General features: G+C 45.3%; 1 protein-coding gene across 19 annotated transcripts in view; it reads right to left on the bottom strand.

The window, feature by feature from the left end:
- KALRN (kalirin RhoGEF kinase) overlaps positions 1 to 21,246 on the bottom strand; it is a 641,300-nt gene that overhangs the window by 274,580 nt on the left and 345,474 nt on the right. For all 19 annotated transcript variants that reach the window (XM_034659631.1, XM_034659642.1, XM_034659663.1 and 16 more), the window contains exons 14-15: positions 12,245 to 12,440; positions 3,817 to 3,983 (exon numbers count right to left, since the gene is read on the bottom strand). In XM_034659631.1, the coding sequence (XP_034515522.1) occupies positions 3,817 to 3,983; positions 12,245 to 12,440 (363 nt within the window). The remainder of the gene's footprint in view (positions 1 to 3,816; positions 3,984 to 12,244; positions 12,441 to 21,246) is intronic.

The raw sequence follows: 21,246 nt of genomic DNA, 5'->3' as shown, positions 1-21,246 counted from the left end.
AAGGTAAGTTCTCCCCATGAACCGCTACGCAGGAAGCTGCTTGTATAGGCTGTGTTCTCTAGGTCACACTGACAATAAAGCTATGAAGATGCCCTCAAGGCCTCTGACTCGAAGACCTGCTGTTACCACAAGGCACAGTCATTTCTGAAAGTCTGGCCACAGGAAAAATGGCCGGCCCCTCAGATAGTAGCTTGGAGTCAGTCATATTTCCAGCGTTTCTTAGCTCTAAAGATTCGCAATGTATGAGATTATATGTGATCATCCTTCCTGGTTTTACAGACATGGGTCTTCTTAATTTTTTCCATTTTGAAACAAATGCTCGTCCCTTTGGTCGTCTCTCTCTTGGATCAACCCCGATTCCTTTCTACTTTTACATACAGTGCACAGAATGAACACAGCAGTATTCTTGATAGGATAATATTTCCTCCCTTGTTCTCACTGTTCATTTTAATCATAAGCAAATTTTGGTCAGTATTTGGTCCACAGGGGTAATTTAAGTCAACGTCTTTAGTAGACAAATAAGTATGATTTCTTTTCCCATATCTTAGAGCCCCAATAGTTTACAAATCCATTTTGGCTTATTTCCTGCTAAAGGCACTGTTCTGCAGGAATACATATGGAAATTCACTTAGTTTTATGTCCATTAAGTAGGTTTTTCAAATCTTCTTGGATTATCTAGTAAATGTGAGGTCATCTTTGCCAGAGTAGTAATTTTCCTAGAAAGCAGTCAGAGCATTCTGTGGGGCTGGGGAGTAAACTGAACTATTTTTCTAGAAGAAAGGGGGCATCTGAGTAGTCTAGGGCCCCAGACCGTGGGTTGTAATCAGGGCAGTGAATTCCCTTAAAGAGTCAACATTTCTCCAGAGGTGTCTGGGCCATCGATCTAAGATACAGAGCCCCACGTAACCCCAAAAAGAACATCAGTCACATTAAATAATTTCATTTGTTCTCAACCCTTGACAACAATTTTCAGTCAGACATCTGTGGCATCATCTCCCCACAAAGCCTCGGTTTAACATAATGGTGGTGTAACTACACTATAGTTATGACGGCCAAATCTAAACCTCTCATTTGTGGGCACTAACGACACAACCGCGTAGCAGCACATTGTTCTCTCCCTTTCCATCCCCGTTAATGGCATTTCAATTAAGGTGTCTTTTTTCTTGCCTTCTTTTTTTTCTTTTCAGTATATTCAAAAGAGAAACTCTCAAACTTGTGTCTAAATTTAGCTCCACTGATCAATACTGACATCTAAATTAACTCCCTCTTTCCAAGTGTCAACAGCTTCCAAATCAATATTTCCTGCTCCACCAACTTCCATCAAACACAAATGCCTTCTCTAAACTGGATCAGACGACTCCCAAAAGAAGGAGCCCTACACTGACAAGGAAAACAAGTCTGTCTAATGAGGCATGGTGGCTTAACTAAGCAGCAATCCCTTGGCACCTCCCAAGGCCACTGTCCTTTACAAAGGCCTTCGTGGGTTTCCCGCCGTCTGACTCAAGCAATCCAGTGTGTTTTTGAACTAAAATCCTCTCTGTGTCATCCTCACCATGGCAGGGAGAAGCAACTTTCTCCTGCAGAAAAATTTTTTGTCCTCCAACTCAAGAAATACTGAATGGGAATGAATCCAGATATCCGTCAAGCCTGGATTATTCATATACAGACAACCTACTTCCCCATTTGACAAACTACCTATCATCATCCCAACTCCCCACCCTACACAGAATGTATACTCAGAGGATAAAAAATCATCTCCGTTTTCACACGAGTCAAGGAAAACATAATTAGGGAGTTGACTCTATTAAGGTTGGAACAAAAAATAAATAAAATTAAAAACCAGGAACAAAAGCATCTATTTCATTGCACAGACAAATGGAATGATTTTCCTGTTATCTGTTTTGTTCTCTCCTGCCAACCTCGGCTGGCGGAAGTAACAGTATATGAACAGCGGAGGGCTCCCGTGACCTGTCGGAGCCTGCCGACTGATCAGGTAGGTGCCACCCTCTCTGCCAGGCACAGGCCATGCAGGCCTGTCTTCTCAGGTATGGTGCTGTGAAGGCCAGGAAAATCCCAGGCTGTTTCTGCTGGAGGGCTTCTTTCTATTTTCCCTGGAGTCCTAGGGCAGGAGTGGGGCCCAGAAGAGGCAAACCGTGGGACTGTTGATAAAGGAATAATGGACTCGAGTTTCCGCTAACTTGTCAGCAGGCCCTGGGAACACTAATCCTATACTATCTCAGTTTCCCCACTTGTAACATACACCACTTTCCCCCATGGGTCTCCTCTCTTAAAATGAGATTATAAATGAGAAAGAACTTCTCATCTGAAAAGTAAGTACTCTCATTATTACCCAGAGTCTCAGACTTTGCATACTCATCACTGCTCTGGGTCTGCTAGGGTTTCCACCATGTGTCTCCAGAGATTCCGGTGTGATCCCAGTGTAATTACACAGAAAGCAATCTGGATGGCAGCCCTGTGATCCAGCCTGCCTTGGTGCTCAGTGATTTCACCTGTGCTGAGGACCGATCTTTAGCAGTGTGTGTGGACTCTGGCTGAGCCCTGCTCGGGAGAAGCAGAGCAGAAAAGACAATTTTGCCCATGATAATAAATAACAATATAATAACTAAGACCCAGCCATTAACAAGAAATACTCTGAATATAAGAGAACAGCAATGATTAAATAAAATATGGAGTTTTTGTCCCCTGTACCAAATTAAGAGTTAAATAAGACAGTGTAATAGCCACGATGCATAAGAAAAAATGTTTAACAGGAAGATGTTTCTCTGCTTGGGATATTTTGGGTGGGGCTCTGCTTTCAGGGAGCAGGTGTGGGATTGTTTGAAAGAGTGTGGAGAAGAGGGAACTATCATGGAATGGCTGGAGACCTCCCCAACCCCCCACCCCCCACCAGGAAGCCCTCCTAGACCAGTAGAGGGTGATGACATGCTCTTTGCTCCATGTGACCATTTTCTGACGACCTCTCTAAGCTTCAGTGGCCTCATCAGTAAATTGGGAATAAGATCTGCTTCGGAGAATGGTTGTGAGGATTGATGGAGAGACAGGTGTAAAAGGTACCCAGCACTCAATAAATTAAACTATTATATATTTGTATTTCTTCAACCCCACTTTGTCTAAATAAAAAATCTCCATTCATTATGCTGCTAATTAAAACTGAATCTGTTCATAATATAAATATGTAACATTTTAAAAAGCATCATTGGTTCCTGTGTTTTCCTAGAGGTTCCTAGAGGCCTGGGTAAGTCCTTTGGTAAAATGGCTAGTATAATATCTCATTTTTAATTGACTTTAATAGGGCAAGACAATTTTCTTATAAGCTGCACATGCATATTGAAAAGAACGAGGGAAACTGCTACCACTTACTATCATCTGTGTGTTGGGCACTGCACTAGGCCCTCAGATGTCCCACGTTAACCAACCAGGCTCTGAAGCCTGACCATGTTTATTGATGAAGGATTTGCATTTTACATGAACTGTATGTCAGGATGGAGGAAAGAAAGGAAGAGAACAGGTTCAGCAACTGAGGACAACTTGGGAAAGTTGCAAATGCTCTCCTTAGATTGTTAGGAGAGAAAACTAATATAGTTTGCCCCTTGTACCATCAGATCTAGTTGTTAGATGCAACAGAGAGCAGTCTCACTTCCAGAAACTGAACAACCACTCCTTTGCTTACCCATTTTCTAAGTTTTGGTGACACCGGTGGCTATGTAGACCTCCCCCCACACACACCAGGAGCAGGCCTGGGACCTAGTGGGGGGAGCCCAGACCGGGGGTGGAAGGTGGAGGGGCCGGGCTCACCTGTTTGACCTCGGCCTGCAGGTGCCGCAGTTGGAGGCATTGCTCCAGCCGCTTATGGGTCTGCTCTGCATTGAGCTCCAATTCGTGTTGCTTCTCATGGAGAAACTCCAGTAGCTCTTGCACCTGGGCTGCCAGATCAATGTCTTTCTCACAGATCAACTCAATTCCTGATTTAAAAAAAAAAGGAAATAAGGAAAAATGAGCTCGTACTACAAAGACCATATTTCCTTCAATATGCATAAGAAAGCAGGAACGCGGCAATAGCCAGGCACAGCACCCTCCGGGCCTTTGCACATCCCTCTGTGAAGCTGGACAATGTCATAATGGACTCTTCTTTGGGGTGTCCAAACCATGCCACCTCTTTTGGATGATCTGATCCTTTGCCTGGGAATTTCAACAGATGATCAGCTCCTTATTAGCAGCTGGAGTTACAGAGAGAGGTCGTTCTCTGGGAGTCCTTCCGCAGAGAAGAAAGCATTCGGCAGTCCCCCCCGGGGACTTTGCTGGGGGGTTTGCTAACACCTATAATATTCACAAGCAAGGCTCTGTGATCATACTGGGAAATACAAAACAAAACTGAAAATAACCTGTCTCAGGATCTTCTGCCAAAGGCACACTCTTTTAGCTGGTCACGTGCAATTTATACTTAGATGAGAGTCTCTGGGCAGGGGTGCCTTTATTAGCCAACTACTTGGGCCCCCTAAAAAAAAGCAACTCTTAGAAACACATGCTAGCTCTCATATATTGTTCTCCAACAACCTGATAAACATACCCCGGCAATAGCACAGGGGTACCGAGTGCTTATCCATTTACAAAAACCATGTTAAAGTTGCGCCCACACAAGGAGAGTTTGCTCACTACCCTTCCGCTTTTTCAAAGCAATGAATAAACCCAGTCAGCCACTGGTGAGAGTTCCCAATGTTTACGGATACGTCACCCAGTATTAATAACCTGCCAACTGTCTGACCTGTAATGGGACCTCGAGTCAATACCTACCAGGCGGAAGCTGTGGCTCCATTCTTTGTCCAAGTCCCTCTCCACCTGCCTTACTTTTTCTTTTTTTTACAGATTGATTTATTTATTTTAGAGAGAGAGAGAGCAGGGGGAGGGACAGAGAGAGAGGGAGAATCTCAAAGAATCTCAAGCAGACTCCATGCTAAGCATGGAGCCTGACGCAGGGCTCAATCTCACGACCCTGAGATCATGACCTGAGCTGAAACAGAGAGTCAGATGCTTAACCAACTGTGCCTCCCAGGCGCCCCTTCCTTACTTTTTCTATATACCTCTCTCAACACGCAAGTGTGGACACACACACTTGCTCTCCAGCAAGCTGGCACTCCTCTTTATACATTGTCACCAGCCGGACTAGAGTAGCCCTCCTCAAACAGATCTGTGTTTCAGGAAGGGTCATTGAACTCTGATGCAGAGTGAGGGGACTGCCTTAGTTTTCAAAGGCCTTCTTGTCTGCTAGTGGCTTGACTTTGATTCCTACCTTAGCTCTCGAAGGCTACATGAAGAATGTGCCAGCTTTAGAGCCAGCCCTGAGTCAGAATCCTGGACATGGGCAAGTTATCTAAGCCATCAGAAGCTTCGCTTTCCTCATATGTGGAATAGGATTTTACATACCTGCCTACCTCATGAGCTGCCTGCTCAGGAGCTCGTTGGGAGGATTAAATGAGACAATGCATGTGGAGCCTCTGTCACGTCACATAACACACACAGACCCATGGCTGTCCTGATTCCTGACTCAAGCTCTCCACTTTCTGCCTTCTTGCATTCATGCCCTCTTGGTTGCTGTCTGCCACCAGTTTGATGCAAATTGTAACCTGTATTGTTTCTTGGTTCTGACTGATTCAACCTTGCTCAGACCCATAACTTTACAAAAATCCTCTGTCTGGATTGCTTGCCTCCTTCTGATCGCTGACTCCACCTGGCTCTGCAGCTTCTCAGTTCAGTCCAGATCCTTTCCCTGGCTCCCTGTCCTGTCATCTATGACCCGGTGCAGCTATGCTCCTGATGCTGACAAATAGGGACCCAACCATCAACGGGGTTGGGACTACAATTCCCAAAGGGCAATGTACTTCTATGGGGATCACACCTCAAGGAGCCTGCCAATCTCAATGTAGTCACCTAAAAATAAGTCCCCTCTGGGAGACTTCCCCAGCATTCTGACTCACATCAGCAGAAACTCATCCCCGCCACCACCAACACACCTGCCGGATACAGTGGGAGTGTAAGGAGAGTGTATGCATGCTAAGGGAAATTCATTTCTAGAGGCAAAAATAGTGTTTTATATAAGGACAATATGGAAGAGTGGAAAAAACTTCTGATGTTACATGGTAATAATTTCGGTATCTCTTCGTGTTTATTTTTTTCTACCAGTTTCATAATTCCAAATCCCAGCTCCTGAAATATCTGTGGGAGACAGAGAAGAACGGCTTATTCTTTTGGCAGTCAGCTATCCTCCCGTTCCTATTTTCAATTACCAAGGGGATGAGGTAGAGCATCTCCTTGACTGAAATAAAAAATAAGAAGAAAAACAAAAATTTCTATCTCTGTGGTGCTCGGCACAGTGAGATGACCCTTGACTCCCATATTTACTTTCTGGAAGTGTAATTTAAGATTCATCTGCGGGAGCAGAAGCTCTTCCCTGCTTCCAGCCACAATGCAGGTTTTTCCCGGCTCCTTTTCATTCTGCATGCATCTCTGATGTTTAGTATGCTGGACTTGGGCAAAGTGTCTTTCTCTGGGAAGCCTGGGGCTCACCTCTGCCACCTTGCATGTAAATGGGCCCTCTAAGCTGGTAACTCGTCAAAGGGGCCGGCACCTGCCCAGGACACCCTCCCCAACCAGCTCCCAGGCTGCCCCGGGACTCAAGCCCTTCACGTGCATCTATCTCCCTAGGTATGGTTTTATGGGCGATGAACACAGGAAACAAAATGGGGGAAAACAACGCCTACTGCCCTTCTGCGCTCAACCGCACATCGTGCTGCAGATACAGCGAATGCGAGGAACAGGAAATGGCACCTAGGAGGACAGACACTCACTCCTCCCTCCCACTGCCCCCACACACATCAACATGAGTCCCAGTCAACCCCCATCAACTGGTGAATACCCATCAATCAACAGCGAATAGTTTGCTTGTGTTCACATTACTGTTCTCAATCTAATCCCAGTCCTGTTTTCCTAGGGGCTCTCAGAAATGCATCAAGACCCATGTGCTCTTTCCATCAAGTAGGGAGACCGTTTGTCAGTCTCTTTAAGGCAAGCTGTATTGATGTGTTCCACAATGTTCTGTACGCATCTTTCCCTCAGAACATTCCCTTTGGGGGTGGTTCCTTATTAGCTTGTCCCTGTTATCGCAGGAATGCAGGCTCCCTGGTGCCGGGACCACATGTCTTATGTATCTCTGCATCTTCGGCACCCAGTACAGCGCTTGACTCGTAACACCCCATGAATAAGCTCTTCCGTGAACACACGGCCTCTGCAGGGAAGGGCTCAGGTCACGTGCTGTGGTGGAAAGCACCTGCGAGCTCTGGGAAAGGACAGACTTAGGTTTGAATTCATGCTCTGCCCCCTATGAACAGTGAATCTCTGGGCTCCATATCTTCTCTGAGTTTGGGTAAAAACAATCCCAAAAATGACTTCTGCGGGTGTCGTAGGACTTAGTGAGATTAGGTACATACAGTGCCTAGCATTTAGTAGGCTCAAAATACCCATGCTCCTACTTTTTCCTTTCCTTTGGGTTAATTACAACATATTCATTATTGATTACTAATGGAACTGTTGATTGGCTTGTAAAAACGTAAATAGAAAATCTCACCGTGAGCTATTTATGGACTTGCTCAGTGCACATCATTAGAAACTGTGATGGTCTGGATGGTAGTCTTAGACCAGTGCTCTCAATCTTGGCTCACATTAGATCTGGAGAACTTTAAAAATCACTGTGTCGTTGGCCACACCCAGAGCAGTAAAAGGAGACTCTCTGTGGGTGGGACCCAGGCATCTGGAAGTCTTTAAGTTCCCAGGGTGATTCAACACATAACCAAGACAGGAAACCACTGGATAAGATGGTACCATGGCCAGCAACCCAGGACAGAGATATTCTTTATGCTATACTCGGTCAGCAGAATGGCTGGCACTGTGGTTGTTTAAGGCTCGAGGCTACAGCTAATCCCGTCGCTGTGCTTTTCTTTGCTGCCAGGTTGAGGGTACCACTTTAGTTCCCTCAAGAAGGGAGGTGGCTGTGGTCTAGGGTAAGATATAGCTATTCCTGGCTGTGCTACCTGGAGGCGTTCTTTGTGCATTAACATCAGCCTGTCTCAGTGAGAGACTAGCCCTCCCCTCCTCACTCCTCTTTCTGTGCCACTCCCTCAATGTAACACCCAGTTCAGAAATGACGAAGTCCTTTAATCGGGTTTTTAGATCAGCATTCTCAACCCTGGCCATACGATGGAATCATCTGGGAAGTTAAAAAAAAAAAAATCTGGGCCCATTCCAGGCCAATTAAGCAAGACTCCCTGAAGAGTGGGGCCCACACCTTGGTACTTTTAAGTTCTCCAGGTGATTCTAAATCTGCAGCCAGGACCAGAACTATTGTTTTACATCTACATTCTCTTTCCCTCCACTCAGCCCCCATCAGATCCACATTCCCATGAACCCCAGAGTAGCTTCCATTTTAGAAAAAACCAGGCCTTTCTCTCCTTTGATGATGCAACTGAAATTATTTGTGGCCCCTTATTTTTTCCTACATCTGTTCCACCCACATTGATGCTCACTCCGTTAACTAAGCAAATACTCTTATTCAGAACGTGCTATGTACAAGACATCAGCACTTTGCTAGATGCTGGGAATGGAAAGAAAAGGAAGAAAGAGTCCTTCCCTCACGCTGTGAGAAGCTACAGGAGCACATGGCTACAAGAGAATGCAGCACGTGCTAGAATACAAGAGTAACATATCAGAGTTACCAAACTTCCTTAAGCCCTTACCCTGTTTACGCATTATTGCACTGCGTGCTCACGATGACCCTGTGTGCTGGGTATTCTCATGACTGCTGTTTTCCAGAGGAAGGTGAGGCTTGGAGAGATTGGGTAGCATGCTGGAGCACAGCTGGGTAGGGAGGGTGTGGCCAGGTGCCAACCCAGGCACTCTTCCCTCCCATCCAAACCTTGAGCTCTATGCTCAAGAAGAAAAATGATCCCCACCACACTTAAATTTATTTTTATTTATTTTCAAATGTTAGGGCTGGGTTCTTCCCAAGCACAGTAAACTTTAAGTATCATTGCCACAGATCCCAAAGATTTTTCACTTAAAAACCTCACATAAAGAAAGAGCTTGATGCTTTGGTTAGATCACAAAAGCAACGCGTCCACAAGACAAGCAGCTCTTCTTACTCCTAAGGCCACATGGAATAGTCACGTGGTCAGATTTCAGTGGAGAGAACTGAGGCATAGCTACTGGGGGTGGTCAGGCTGACTCATCGTGGCAAGTACGAACTGGAGGGGACTGCAGGAATCCAGGCCTACCTCCCACACTAGACAGAAGAAGAAAGGTCTGAAGAGAAAGAACAGGAACTTTCCAAAGGCAGACTCCAGCTGATGGTGGAATTGGACCTTGACTTCAGTCAGCGTGTTTTCTCCAACTTGACTCTTTCCAGCAAAACCTGGCACCTCCCAACTTGAGGCCAAAACAGGAAATGCCACAGCAAGGGGAGAACGATGAGCAAGTAGACAAAGTGTTCCTGTTTTGCCTTCTATTCCTAAGGCTAATGCTGGTTTAAAGCAAAGGCTTTGCTTTGGTTAGAGCGATTGGAACACCAGAGAGATTTATGGAACCTGGCTCAACGTTACAAACTGCACCCCTGAAAATAAGTATATGGAAATTCCCTACTTCCAAAGCGTAAGCCCTTCATTAATTTAGCATGGAAGGCTAAACACCAACCAAAAGCTTAATTTTGTTAATTGTCTTTTTTCTAAGACAGCAGTTTATTTTACCTTTAGTTCAAATATAGTTTATTAGACACACAACATCAATGACCAAGACATTTGCTGCCTCAGTCCGGGGTCTCTGAAGTCCTACATTCCTCAAACACCTGGGGGCAAGACCCACCCTGGGTCCACCCCCAGCTCCAGTGCAACCCTGCTCTCCGTTCCTCTGAGCCAGAGATGGGGTACATGCCTCGTCTGCAGGACCCGGCATTCGGCAGCACAGAGGAAGTGAGCTTCCCAGAAACCCCTCCCTTCATTCCCTTTGAAGCCTCATGGACGATGCTAGACTGAACAGCGAGCTGTGGTAGGAGCCGGGGAACAGCCAGTACCAGCAGTGAGGGCTGAAGAGGCCAATCAAGCCTGTTTTGACAAAGCTCATTTCTAGATCAGGATACTGCGGGTGTGGGCAGCCCATCTGCCTGGGTTGTTTTCACCCATTCAGCCTTCAAAGTTCAGGAGGCTGCCAAGCACAGCTAACCCACAGTCACAGGCCATCGTCAGGGACTGCCAGCTCCTGGCCGGCTTTCTGTTACCATGGATACCTGGCTCTTGGGACGGAGAGGGGCCTGCCCAGGTCATGCCAGCATCCCAGCTTTCCTCCTGCCAGATGCATCAGTACTGAGGGACGAAGGGTGAGCATCCCTGCAAGGCCTCTCTGTCCCAGCTTCTGTCCTACGTCCCCTCATTCTCTCGTGGTTCCCAGCCTTAGCTGGATCGCCAGCTACTGTGAGCATCACGAGGGTAAGCTCTACCGTGAAACCCTGAGTCCAGCTAAGGTTCTCAATGGCGGAGAAAGGATCATGGTTCCACCTCCTTCCCTAATAAAACCTTAGAGATGTATAAGCCATTGCCAAGTGTGTGTCTCAAACTTGCATGGGCACATGATTTACCTGGAGATTTTGTTAACAGACAGACCAGATTTGTAAGTCTGGGATAAGGGCTGGAACTCTACCTTTTTAATCAGCTCTTAAGTGACGCTGGTGCTGCTGGTCCACAGCCCACACTTCGAGGAGATCCTAGACTCGCGGTGCATCAGCACCCCCTGGAGGGCTTGGTGAAATCCCAAGAGATTCTGAGGTGGCAGGTTCTAGGGACCCTTAAACTTGCCTGTGGTTCTCAGCCCTGGCTGCAAAGGAGATCACCTGAGGAGCTGTTTTCTTGCTGATGCCCAAGTCCCATTCAGAGGTAGTTAAATCAGAATCTCTGGGCTTGGGGCCCGGCACTGCCATTTTTAAAAGAGCCCCCCCCCCAAAGACTGCAATATGAATAGCCCTTCCTGGGGCGATGTGGGCATGGTCCGCCCTGTGTAAACAAGCCTGGGCAGCTGCAGCTGTTCACAACACAAATGAAAATTCACGGAAAGGTTCTGCTGAGGAGAGTGTACAGAATTTACCAGATTGTCTTTCCTCTGGTGAGAAGTGAAGCTTCTTTGAATGCTGTTATTTATTCTTTCAGGTCCTTAAAACAAACATAGTCTCCTACAGTCAACTTTGATGGCTAACGTCTGCCTGACAATCTCATGATTCTAAACATTCTTCATGGTCAACAGGGACACCGCCCAACTGTGTATCAGAGTCGATGGCCTGAACCCCCGTCAGCCTCTTCCTGGAGGGTCAGGAACAGGAGCCAGGGAGGACCCGGCAAGGAGGGTAACTGTGGGGCTGGGTGTAGAGTCTGTGTTCTGCACTCTACTGGCACATGCCCCCGTGGGTGACTTCGTGTCCCCTGGACTAGTTGGACCATGGGACTGCCGTGGCTCTCTCCGGTTCTAACACCAAAGGCCGTTTCAGAGAGCGGTGGGTGTCACAGGAAGGGTTCATGCATTTGCTGAATAGATAGTGAATAAAGCTTGAACACAAAAAGAAGTGAAACCTAGGTAACTCAGCCATGGTTTCTTGAGAAGTTATAAAATTAGACGACCTGGACATAAATTTTTATCAGTACTTCTAACACTCACACAGACTAGTAATTAAATCAAAACGGGGCTCTCTGAGCGGCATGAGCCAGAGACCAGGAGTCACCCTGGGGGTGGAGGACAGGAGAGGGGCCCCGGGGGGGGGGACAGCCCACATCTATATGTTTGAATACAATTCACATGGCTGGCTGGCTACTTTTGGAGCCCACCCGGTTTATTTCTGCAGGCCACCGTTTTTTCTGAATCTGTGCAAATTGCCATTATTTGTTTCCCCCATTCTCTGCACAGCCCCAGGAGACCCTGGCCCCATCCTCCTCTTTACCAGAGCCTAACTGGGCAATCTTGGACAAGCTATTTCAGCTCTCATGCGTCACTTTTCTTTTCTTTAAAATGGCAAAAACTTCTGCTCCTGCGTCTGTGGGAATAAAGTGGATGAGCAGAGTGGGCGTATTGGCCGGAGTCAGGCTGGCCTGCTTGCGTTCATCGTCTCCCTGCCAGAAGGGGCAGGATGGGAGAGCTCACCCACCTGAGGCCTGGACCTCCATGATGTACTGGTGCAGATCCTGCCCCTGCTGGATGACCTCGAAGGTCATGTTGTTCATGGCTAGCTTCCGCTCCGTGTGGCGCTGCAGCCGCTGCTCGGCCAGCGTCAGATCCTCTGTGTTGAAGTCATTCATCTGCCGGAGCAAGTCCTCATTCCAGGCGTCCAGCTCCGCCGTCACCTGTAAGGGAACGACCGTCAGTCCCGGCTCGCAGGCCCACGATAGACTGCAAGGCGGAAGCCTTACTGACTAACCCCAGCCTTGGATCCCTCTCTGCTGTGCAGAGGTCGGGCTCCTAAACCACGGTTCAGCACCAACGCACGCCTGTCACAGCGTTCTCCGTGTGCAGTCTGGGAGGGACAGCAGCAAAGGCTCGACAAGTTGCACTTCATGATGTGTCTGCATATTCCATCCTGTTCCAGCCCCCCAATGACCCGGAGAGGCAGGTGGGGTGGAGATCGCCAGGCCCTTCTTATGGAAAAGGAAGCTGGCCTTTGCCCAGTCAGATGCAATCTGCCCAGAGCTCACCCTGCTGGTGAGGGGCACAGCTGTGGACGTAGCTCAGTTCTTCTGACTGCAAAGACTTTGTCCACCATGCCACAAGTGCTACTCTAAAAATCTCATCACTGGAGAGGACCTCAGAAAGCAAATACTGAGCTTCACTCTTTCCGAGACACAGAAACTGAGCGCTGGAGAAGCCTGTGAATGGCCCGAGGTTACACATCAGAGCTGGTGTGCAGGACTCTCTCTCTGCAAAGGCTGACACCTGGACATGCTGACTAAAGATGTAAGCAGGTAGCAGACCTCTAGAAATCCCAAGCAGATTATGTGCTATCAAAAGGCATAATGATTCTCCTAAAGATGGAAGCGTGTAATGAATGGAAACCCTGCCCTCAATGTGAGCTTGCTAACGGGTTCCTGCTCTCCACCGTTGCTCATGTGACTCCCCCTGCCCCACCCTCACAGAGGGGACCGCCCAGAGAGACTGAATCCTACGCTTCCTTTGCAACGGTCGCATTCCCAGACACGAACTGGGCAGCACCTAGCAGAGCACTTGCACCTCAGCTGTGAGTCAGAAAACTGCTCTGACGTGGTTTTCAGGTCTGCCGTCTCATGCTCATACCCGCTCAGCCGCCCTGTGTAGGCCATGGCACAGGGACTGCCACCTTCCTCTTGTCTGAGAAGAGGAAATGAAAGCCTCACCCCGCATCAGTGGCAGGATGGCCCAGGCAGCTGAGGCACAAATCTCAGAGCCCCTGCTCAGCGATTTGCATTATGCTGAGTCTCCCCGCACAGCGCTGACATGTGACATGACCTCCCCAGTGGATCAGCAGGGCCCTTCTGGGAAATCAGGCGATGGGGGAGAAAGAGAAAAGCTCTGGCTATCATGAGTATGTCTGATGTGAAAGTTCTTATACAAGTCTTTCTGCGGCCACAGGTTTTCGTTTCTCTTGAGAGTTCCCTACGAGTGCCATCACAGGGCTGTATGGGAGGCACACGCTACACACTCCCAACAGCAATTTTACATCCAGTGGGCATATAGGAAAGTTCCGGCTGCTCTTCATCCTCGCCATCAGTTGGTATCATCAGTCTCTTTAGTCATGCTGGTGGGCACGGAGTGATCGCTCGTTATGGTTTTAGTTACTAGTCATCATGAGCATATTTTCATATGCTCATCGGCCACACTTTTGTAAAGTGTCTTTTCACGTCTTTTGCCCAGTTTTCTAAAATGAGGTTAATCATCTTTGGCTCATAGGTTGGTAAGAGTTCTTAATAAATGCTGGATAACTCCTTTCTCAGATAATCAACTCACAACAGCCAAATAACATTTTTTTTAGCCTACTTCCTGGACTATAACCTAAGAGATTAGAATAAAACTAAGACAACAAGCATGAAAGGAAGAACCTGTCTTTTCTTTCAATTTTAGTTGTTGTGTTGGTTCCCTGAAACTGAGTCTACACAGGATTCTGTTTGCTGCAGGAAGATCCCGCAGGGGTCTGAAGGTGGGAGTCTGTGGAGTGGACAGTGTGGAGAGTGAGGAGAAGCAGGGCACAGCTGAGCTGCTTCGGTTGGGAGAGTGAGCCTCAGAGACCTGGTATCTTGGGACTTTGAATCTACCAAATGTGAAATACGTCCAGCATTCTGAATCTGGTGTTTCTGTATTCTTTCCTCTCCCCTTCCCTACCCTCCTCCACCCTCACCACCTTGACATCATTAGGCTGAGGGCCCATGTCATGTCAAAGAATAAGACTTTCGAGGAGCTACTCAGCAGACCAGCCTGACTCCTAAGGCCATCTTCCTGGGGTCTACTCTCTTCTCTGTCTGTTTGATTTGGTCTTCCCATTACCCCCAAGCAGTGATGCCCGATCCTTGAAATAGTCTGATTTGTGTATTTCTAATATTTGCTGGAGTTTATTTTCTTTTCTATTTTCTGTTTCATCAAAAAATGTTCTTTCATTGGCTTCTTCCTCCCTACCTTCTTTCTGGGTACAAGGTTGGCACACAGCAAAGGTACTTTTTTTTTTTCTTGAGAAAAACCTTTGTTTTCAAACCTGAAATTGTTAATGAACAAACCTAACTTTCCAGCCTCATCTCATGTTCTGTTACAGAAAGCAGTCAGCCGGTTACTTGCTGACCCTGAGAGTTGGCTCCTGCCTTCTCCAGCTTCCTTCCCTGGTCTGATAGCCCTGAAATGCCCTTGTTTTTTTCTCCCAGTTTTCTCAAATCCTACCACCCTTCAAAGTACACCCTCTGATGTGAAGAGCTTCATGACCACCCCCAGACCCAGAAGTTTTTCTCTGACTTATCTCATAATATCAGACATGGACTTGTTTGCTCACACAGAGACCGTGAAAAGAAAATCCTGCACTGGGGAACTAATATGGCTAGTTAACTCGATTTGGAAAAGAAACCAAAAAGTAGGGCCTGAACCAAATGAATGAAAGATAGAACACAAGTTGCCCACAGGGCATCCAGCTTTCAATCACCCTATTTTGCTTTCTCCTTCCACTCAATTGAGTCCATCTCGGCTCCGGTCCACTCAGTTTCCCTCTTGGCTCCAGCGGCTCTCATCTCCCTGCTCTCCAGAATTAATTGGACTGTTAGGATACAATGACCTCTTTGAGAGATACATTGGCAATATTTCTATTCTAACAATTGTCTACTCTAGAGCCATAGCCATAAGGGAAATCAGAGAAGGAGTGAAACAGAAAGAAAGGATAAGAGGCAGTGGGAAGTGGGAAGTCTCACTTTAAAATGAAGCCCAAGACTTTTCTGCCAGATGACATTCACTGAATCCAGCATTTTCTTGGCACTGACTGACCAGAGGGACTTGGCTTAGCAGCTGCCTGGGGCTCTGTTCTCACGGTGCCCTCTCCTCTGGCTCCTCCTGCTTTCTCGGTGTTCCCCCTCCCCTCCCAATGTTTTATTCTGTACTTGCCCGAATCAAAACTCATCCGTCACTTCTCTTCCATTTTTCTATGGTCTATTTCCATCTATTTAGTTCTTTATTATCATCTGTGAAGTTGGAAAACTCATTATGTAGTCCTTTTCTCCAAATCATTTGAAGGTGCTGGTAATCATGATGAAGATGATGATCATGGGTTGAAGAAGGTATTTACCTTGTACAGGCATACTTCGTTTTATTGCATTTTGCTTTATTGTACTTCCCAGATGTTGTGTTTTTGTTGTTTTTTTTTTTTTTACAAATTGAGGGTTTGTGGTAACCCTGTGTCAAGCAAGTCTATTGGCACCATTTTTCCCACAGCATTTGCTCATTCCATGTCTGTATCACATTTTGGTCATTCACAATATCACAAAGTTTGTCATGATTATTGTATTTGTTGTTGTGACCTGTGATCAGTGAACTCTGATGTTACTATTGTAATTGTTTTGGAGTACCACGAACCACACCCATGTAAGATGGCAAACTTAGTATGTGTGTTCTGACTGCTCCACCAACCAGCCATTGCCCCATCTCTCCCTCTCCTCGGGCCTCCCTATCCCTGAGACACAACAACATTGAAATCAGGCCAATTAATAACCCTGCAATGGCCTCTCGTGTTCAAGCAAAAGGAAGAGTCTATATGTCTCTCACTTTAAATCAAAAACTTGAAATGACTAAACTTCACGAGGAAGGCATGTCTAAAGCTGAGATAGGCCAAAAGCTAGGCCTCTTGCACCAAACAGTTAGCCAAGTTGTGAATGCAAAGGAAGAGTTCTTGAAGGAAATTAAAAGTGCTGCTCCAGTGAACACATGAATGATAAGAAAGCAAAACAGACTTATTGCTGTTATGGAGAAAGTCTGAGTGGTCTGGATAGAAGATCAAACCAGCAACAACATTCCCTTAAGCCAAAGCCTACTCCAGAGCAGGGCCCTAACACTCTTCAATTCTAGGAAGGCTGAGAGAGGTGAGGAAGCTGCAGAGGAAAAGTTGGAAGCTAGCAGAGGTAGGTTCGTGAGGTTTAAGGAAAGGAGTCATCTCCCTAACATGAAAGTGCAAGTGGAAGCAGCAGGTTCTGATGGAGAGGCTGCAGCAAGTACTCCAGAAGACCTAGCTCACATAATCCATGACGCTGGCTACACTAAGCAACAGATTTTCAATATAGACAAAACGGCCTTCTATTGGAAGAAGATGGCATCTAGGATTTTCAAAGCTAAAGAGAAGTCAATGCCTGGCTTCAAATCCTCAAAGGACAGGCTGACTTTCTTGTTAGGGGCGAATGCAGCTAGTGACTTGAAGTTGAAGCCAGTGCTCATTGACCATTCTGACAGTCCTAGGGCTCTTAAGAATTATGCCAAACCTCCTCTGCCTGTGCCCCATAAATGGAACAACAAAGCCTGGAGGACAGCACATCTGTTTACAACATGGTTTACAAAATATTCTAAGCTCCCTGTTGAGACCTACTGCTCAGAAAAAAATATTTCTTTCAAAGTATCACTGCTCACTGGCAATGCAACTAATCATCCAAGAGTTCTGATGGAGACAGATGATGAGATTAATGTTTCATGCCTACTACTAACACAACATCCATTGTGTAGCCCATGGATCAAGAAGTACTTTCAACTTTCAAGTGTTATTATTTAACAAATATATTTTGTAGGGCTATAGCTGCCACAGATAGTGATTCCTCTGCTGGATCTGGACAAAATACACTGAGAACTTTCTGGAAAGGATTCACCATTCTAGGTGCCATTAATAACATTCATGATTCATGGGAAAAGGTCAAAATAACAACATTAACAGGAGTTTAGAAGAAGTTGATTCCAACTCTCATGGGTGACTTTGAGGATCCAAGACTCCAGGGGAGGAAGTGGGTGCAGATGTGGGGGAAACAGCAAGAGAACTAGAATTAGAAGTGGAGCCTGAGATGGGACCGAATTGCTGCCATCTCATGATAAAATTTGAATGGATGAAAGGTTGCTTCTTACGGATGAGCAAAAAAAGTGGTTTCTTGAGATGGAAACTACTCCTGGTGCAGATGCTTTGAAGACTGTTGAAATGACAACAAAGTATTCAGAACATTACCTAGGCTTAGTTGATAAAGCAGCGGCAGGGTTTGAGAGGATTGACTCCAACTTTGAAGGAAGTTCTACTGTGGGTAAAATGCTATCAAACAACATCGCATACTGCAGAGAAATCGTTTGTGCACATACTGTGTATATTAAGGTACAATCCTATTCCAGCTAATAATGGGAAGGAAGGATCCAAAGCATTTCATTGTGGTGAGATGCTCTGAAATACATGGGCTGTCAATTGCAAAATGAGCATCTTTCTGTTTTATGATGTCATTATTTTTATTAAGATGAGAAAAGTGAAAGCTAAATATTCTCCACTGACCTACAAGTGGAGTTAGATGATAGGGAAAGACATATTGCAGCTAAAGAGACAGTCTCGTTGCATGGGAAGAGCTATTTTATCTATAATGGGTTTGTATACTGATATAGGTTACCAGTGTGAAACTAAAATTCACCAAATTATCAGAGTCCTTTATTCTTCTTGTCTAGTCTAGTATTTTCTTTTCTGAGAGTTCTTTCTGTTTATAAAATAAATTTATAAAATGTTGAGATTATAGGTTATTTTAAAGGTACATGTAGCATTTCCTTCTGCTTTAGAAATATATATATATAACTTGTCTAAAGAGTTGAAAATATTTATTTATGTAGCTATATAAAGACTGTTGGGGATATTACAAGAACTTTAGGGAAAAGCAGAAGGATTTGGCAATAAAGAAATTTACTCAATTGTTTCTAATTTTTGGCAAAATAATGTAAGAGCATATTGCAACATGCTATAATTGATGAGTTCCAATGTTCAGTTACCCAATTTCCATTCCAGTAGATAATCTGTATAATTGAATAATTTTTATGAACAATTTCATATTCTTGTCTTCATTAACATCATGACAAAACAGAGATCTTTGGTATAATCATGACTGATCTTGAAGGGGTCTTGACTGTCCATATTTTGCCTCTAAATGAGTTTGAGACCTGTGGGAATCTATTTTCAAAAGAACTCCCCTTTGTTGAAGAGCTCCTACAACATATATTGTTCACTCATTCTACTATTTACCAATGCTTGAATGTCGGTGTTTTTTCTCCTGTGTAAGCTAAATACCTAGTCCTGGAGCTTATATCTACTTCCTTCTCCTGAAACCCAGCATCCTCACCAGAAATAAGAAGCATACACCATTTGTACCTTGATAATATAACCTGACTTTAGGCTAACAACCATTACAGTGATCTGAAAGTTTCCATCAGGCATCTTTGATAATTTATCCCAAACAGGGGACTTGCCAGAGTATGAAAGCTGTGTGAATAAGCATTTTTGTTTTGCTTTGTTTTTTAAGAAGGAAGATGGTAGCACCCAGGCACAATGATCCTGAAATCAAATTGGCAAAAGTCTGGAAGAGATTATCAAATTAATATTTTGTGTAGGCTTTGGTTTACTTTATAGAATTTATTCTGCATTTTCCTCTCAAAGGAACTGGGGCATATTTAGATAATGCTACAGTGATCCCTAGGAGCAATGCACAAAGAGGGATCTCAAATAGATCTCATTTTCTTTTTTGTTACAGTTTCTATGTTGGTGGACTTGAGGCATATTGCAAACATGGAGCACAGCATGGCTTTGCAGAGCCTGATGTTGTATCTACAGAAGAGGTTATGAAAGTGGACTAGATGATGTGGTCCTCAGATGATCCCCAGGCAACACGATGACTGTGCAGGCTGATGGCCCTGAGTCACCAGAGGAAAACTTCCAATGAAGCACCACAGGACCCTGCCTGACCTGGCCGATATTTCAAATAGCTACAGCGTTGAAGCAATAATAAATTTACCTTGATAGGCTGAAGAACTGGGCCAAGAAGAAAAACAGTACAATCTGAGAGAGAAAATATATAAAAGCTTCTATTTAAGTTTTTTTTTTTTTTTTTTTAAGTCAGTGTACCAGAAGCACTTTGAAAAAACAACCAAGGGCTTTTAAGGCAGCACAAGCCTAGACAAGGCAGGTGATAATGCCACTGAAAAAGCTCCTAACTCCAGGGCACTCAGAGAGTGCCAGTGCCCTGAACACACTGCACCCAGGTGTGCGTAGGAAGGCGTGGCTAACTCGCCTTCGGTAGAGGGAAACCAGGAGAGTTAGGTGTCTGGAAACCATGTCATATCCAGAAAGACAAGAATAAATTGGAGGATATGTGCCGCAGAGAAGGGCTGATGATGAAGAGAAATAGTCATCAAATTTTTAAAGTCAAGGGGATTGTAGAAATAACTATATAATCTCAACATTTTTCAGATAAAGGAAAAGAAACCTATGATGACCAATTCAAAATATATTTTTAAGGCTGCCAAATATAAGAGGTAGCAATTTGTTCTGTTTTTTCCAGAGAGCAGAGCTAGGACCAAAGAGCAGAAGGGTGGAGATTCTGGTTCAACATACTGATAAAATCCTGAGCTCTCTTGCCTGCCCCGTTTGCCCCAGACTCCACTTCTAGACTTTAGAGATACCCCAGTAAAGGCTAGGTGGCATCCCCCGGGGATGCTAAATCCTAGCCACCAAGTTTTACCTGTCTTCCAGGTATAATCTCATCAAGAAACTTTCCATGGGCAGCCTGACTAAACTAAATATTCCTGTCTCTGTGTTCTCATCCAACTGTGAGTTTCTCTCTGTCACACAATTATCACACTGTACATGATTCTGTTTGTCTGTTTCTCCCTATGGGAAGGACTGTTTGTATCCTCAATGCACAACACAGGTTTTGATTCCTATTAGGTGCTCACTAAATGTTTACTGAGTTGGACTTCTATCAGGCGAAAGGTTGACAGAGCAATCTCATTCAAATACGAGACCCTAAAGGCCTCTGCATACAACCAGTCGAAGAGCTGAGACCACCAGTAAATTGTAACCAGCTGTCTCTCCTCAAGGCAGAATTTTCCTCCTTGAAGACTATTCTCTCCCCAGCCTCAGCCCTAGCCACATGTCCTAATGCAAACTCCATAGATTTATAGTTGGCTGTTACATTCCTTACTCAGGATAATTACACAGATTAATTCGCAGGTACATTGAACAAACTTTGATTGTGATTATAGAGTTGAAGATTTAAAAGACAGACCACAACTGTGGCCCATTTTCCATAAAGTCCCCTATGTAGAGTATCTTTCTTGGCATCATTTCTAGTACTCTATAATGTGAGTGTGCCAGCTCCATGGCAGATTATCCACTGAAAACACAAAAATTTTCACTGTATAAATATGCATCTGTAGTACACATATATCATATGCACACATACTCGATTAAACCAGTAAAAAAGATGCAACGTTTCCCTAGACTTTCACTGACAGACTGACAGCGGAATCTTGCTGCAAGCCCTGGCAGCCGGTGGGGTGGGAGAGGGCTCCTTCAGGAGGGTGGGAGGGCACACGGCACAGGGGGATTGGGCTCATTTGTCCCCTTACTTTCAGTTCAAATTACTGCTCTTTACATGCACC

Source organism: Ailuropoda melanoleuca, chromosome 1 (assembly GCF_002007445.2).
Source record: "Ailuropoda melanoleuca isolate Jingjing chromosome 1, ASM200744v2, whole genome shotgun sequence".
Taxonomy (NCBI): domain Eukaryota; kingdom Metazoa; phylum Chordata; class Mammalia; order Carnivora; family Ursidae; genus Ailuropoda; species Ailuropoda melanoleuca.
The sequence above is the reverse complement of the archived record's forward strand: the minus strand, read 5'-3'. Positions and strand labels throughout refer to the sequence as shown.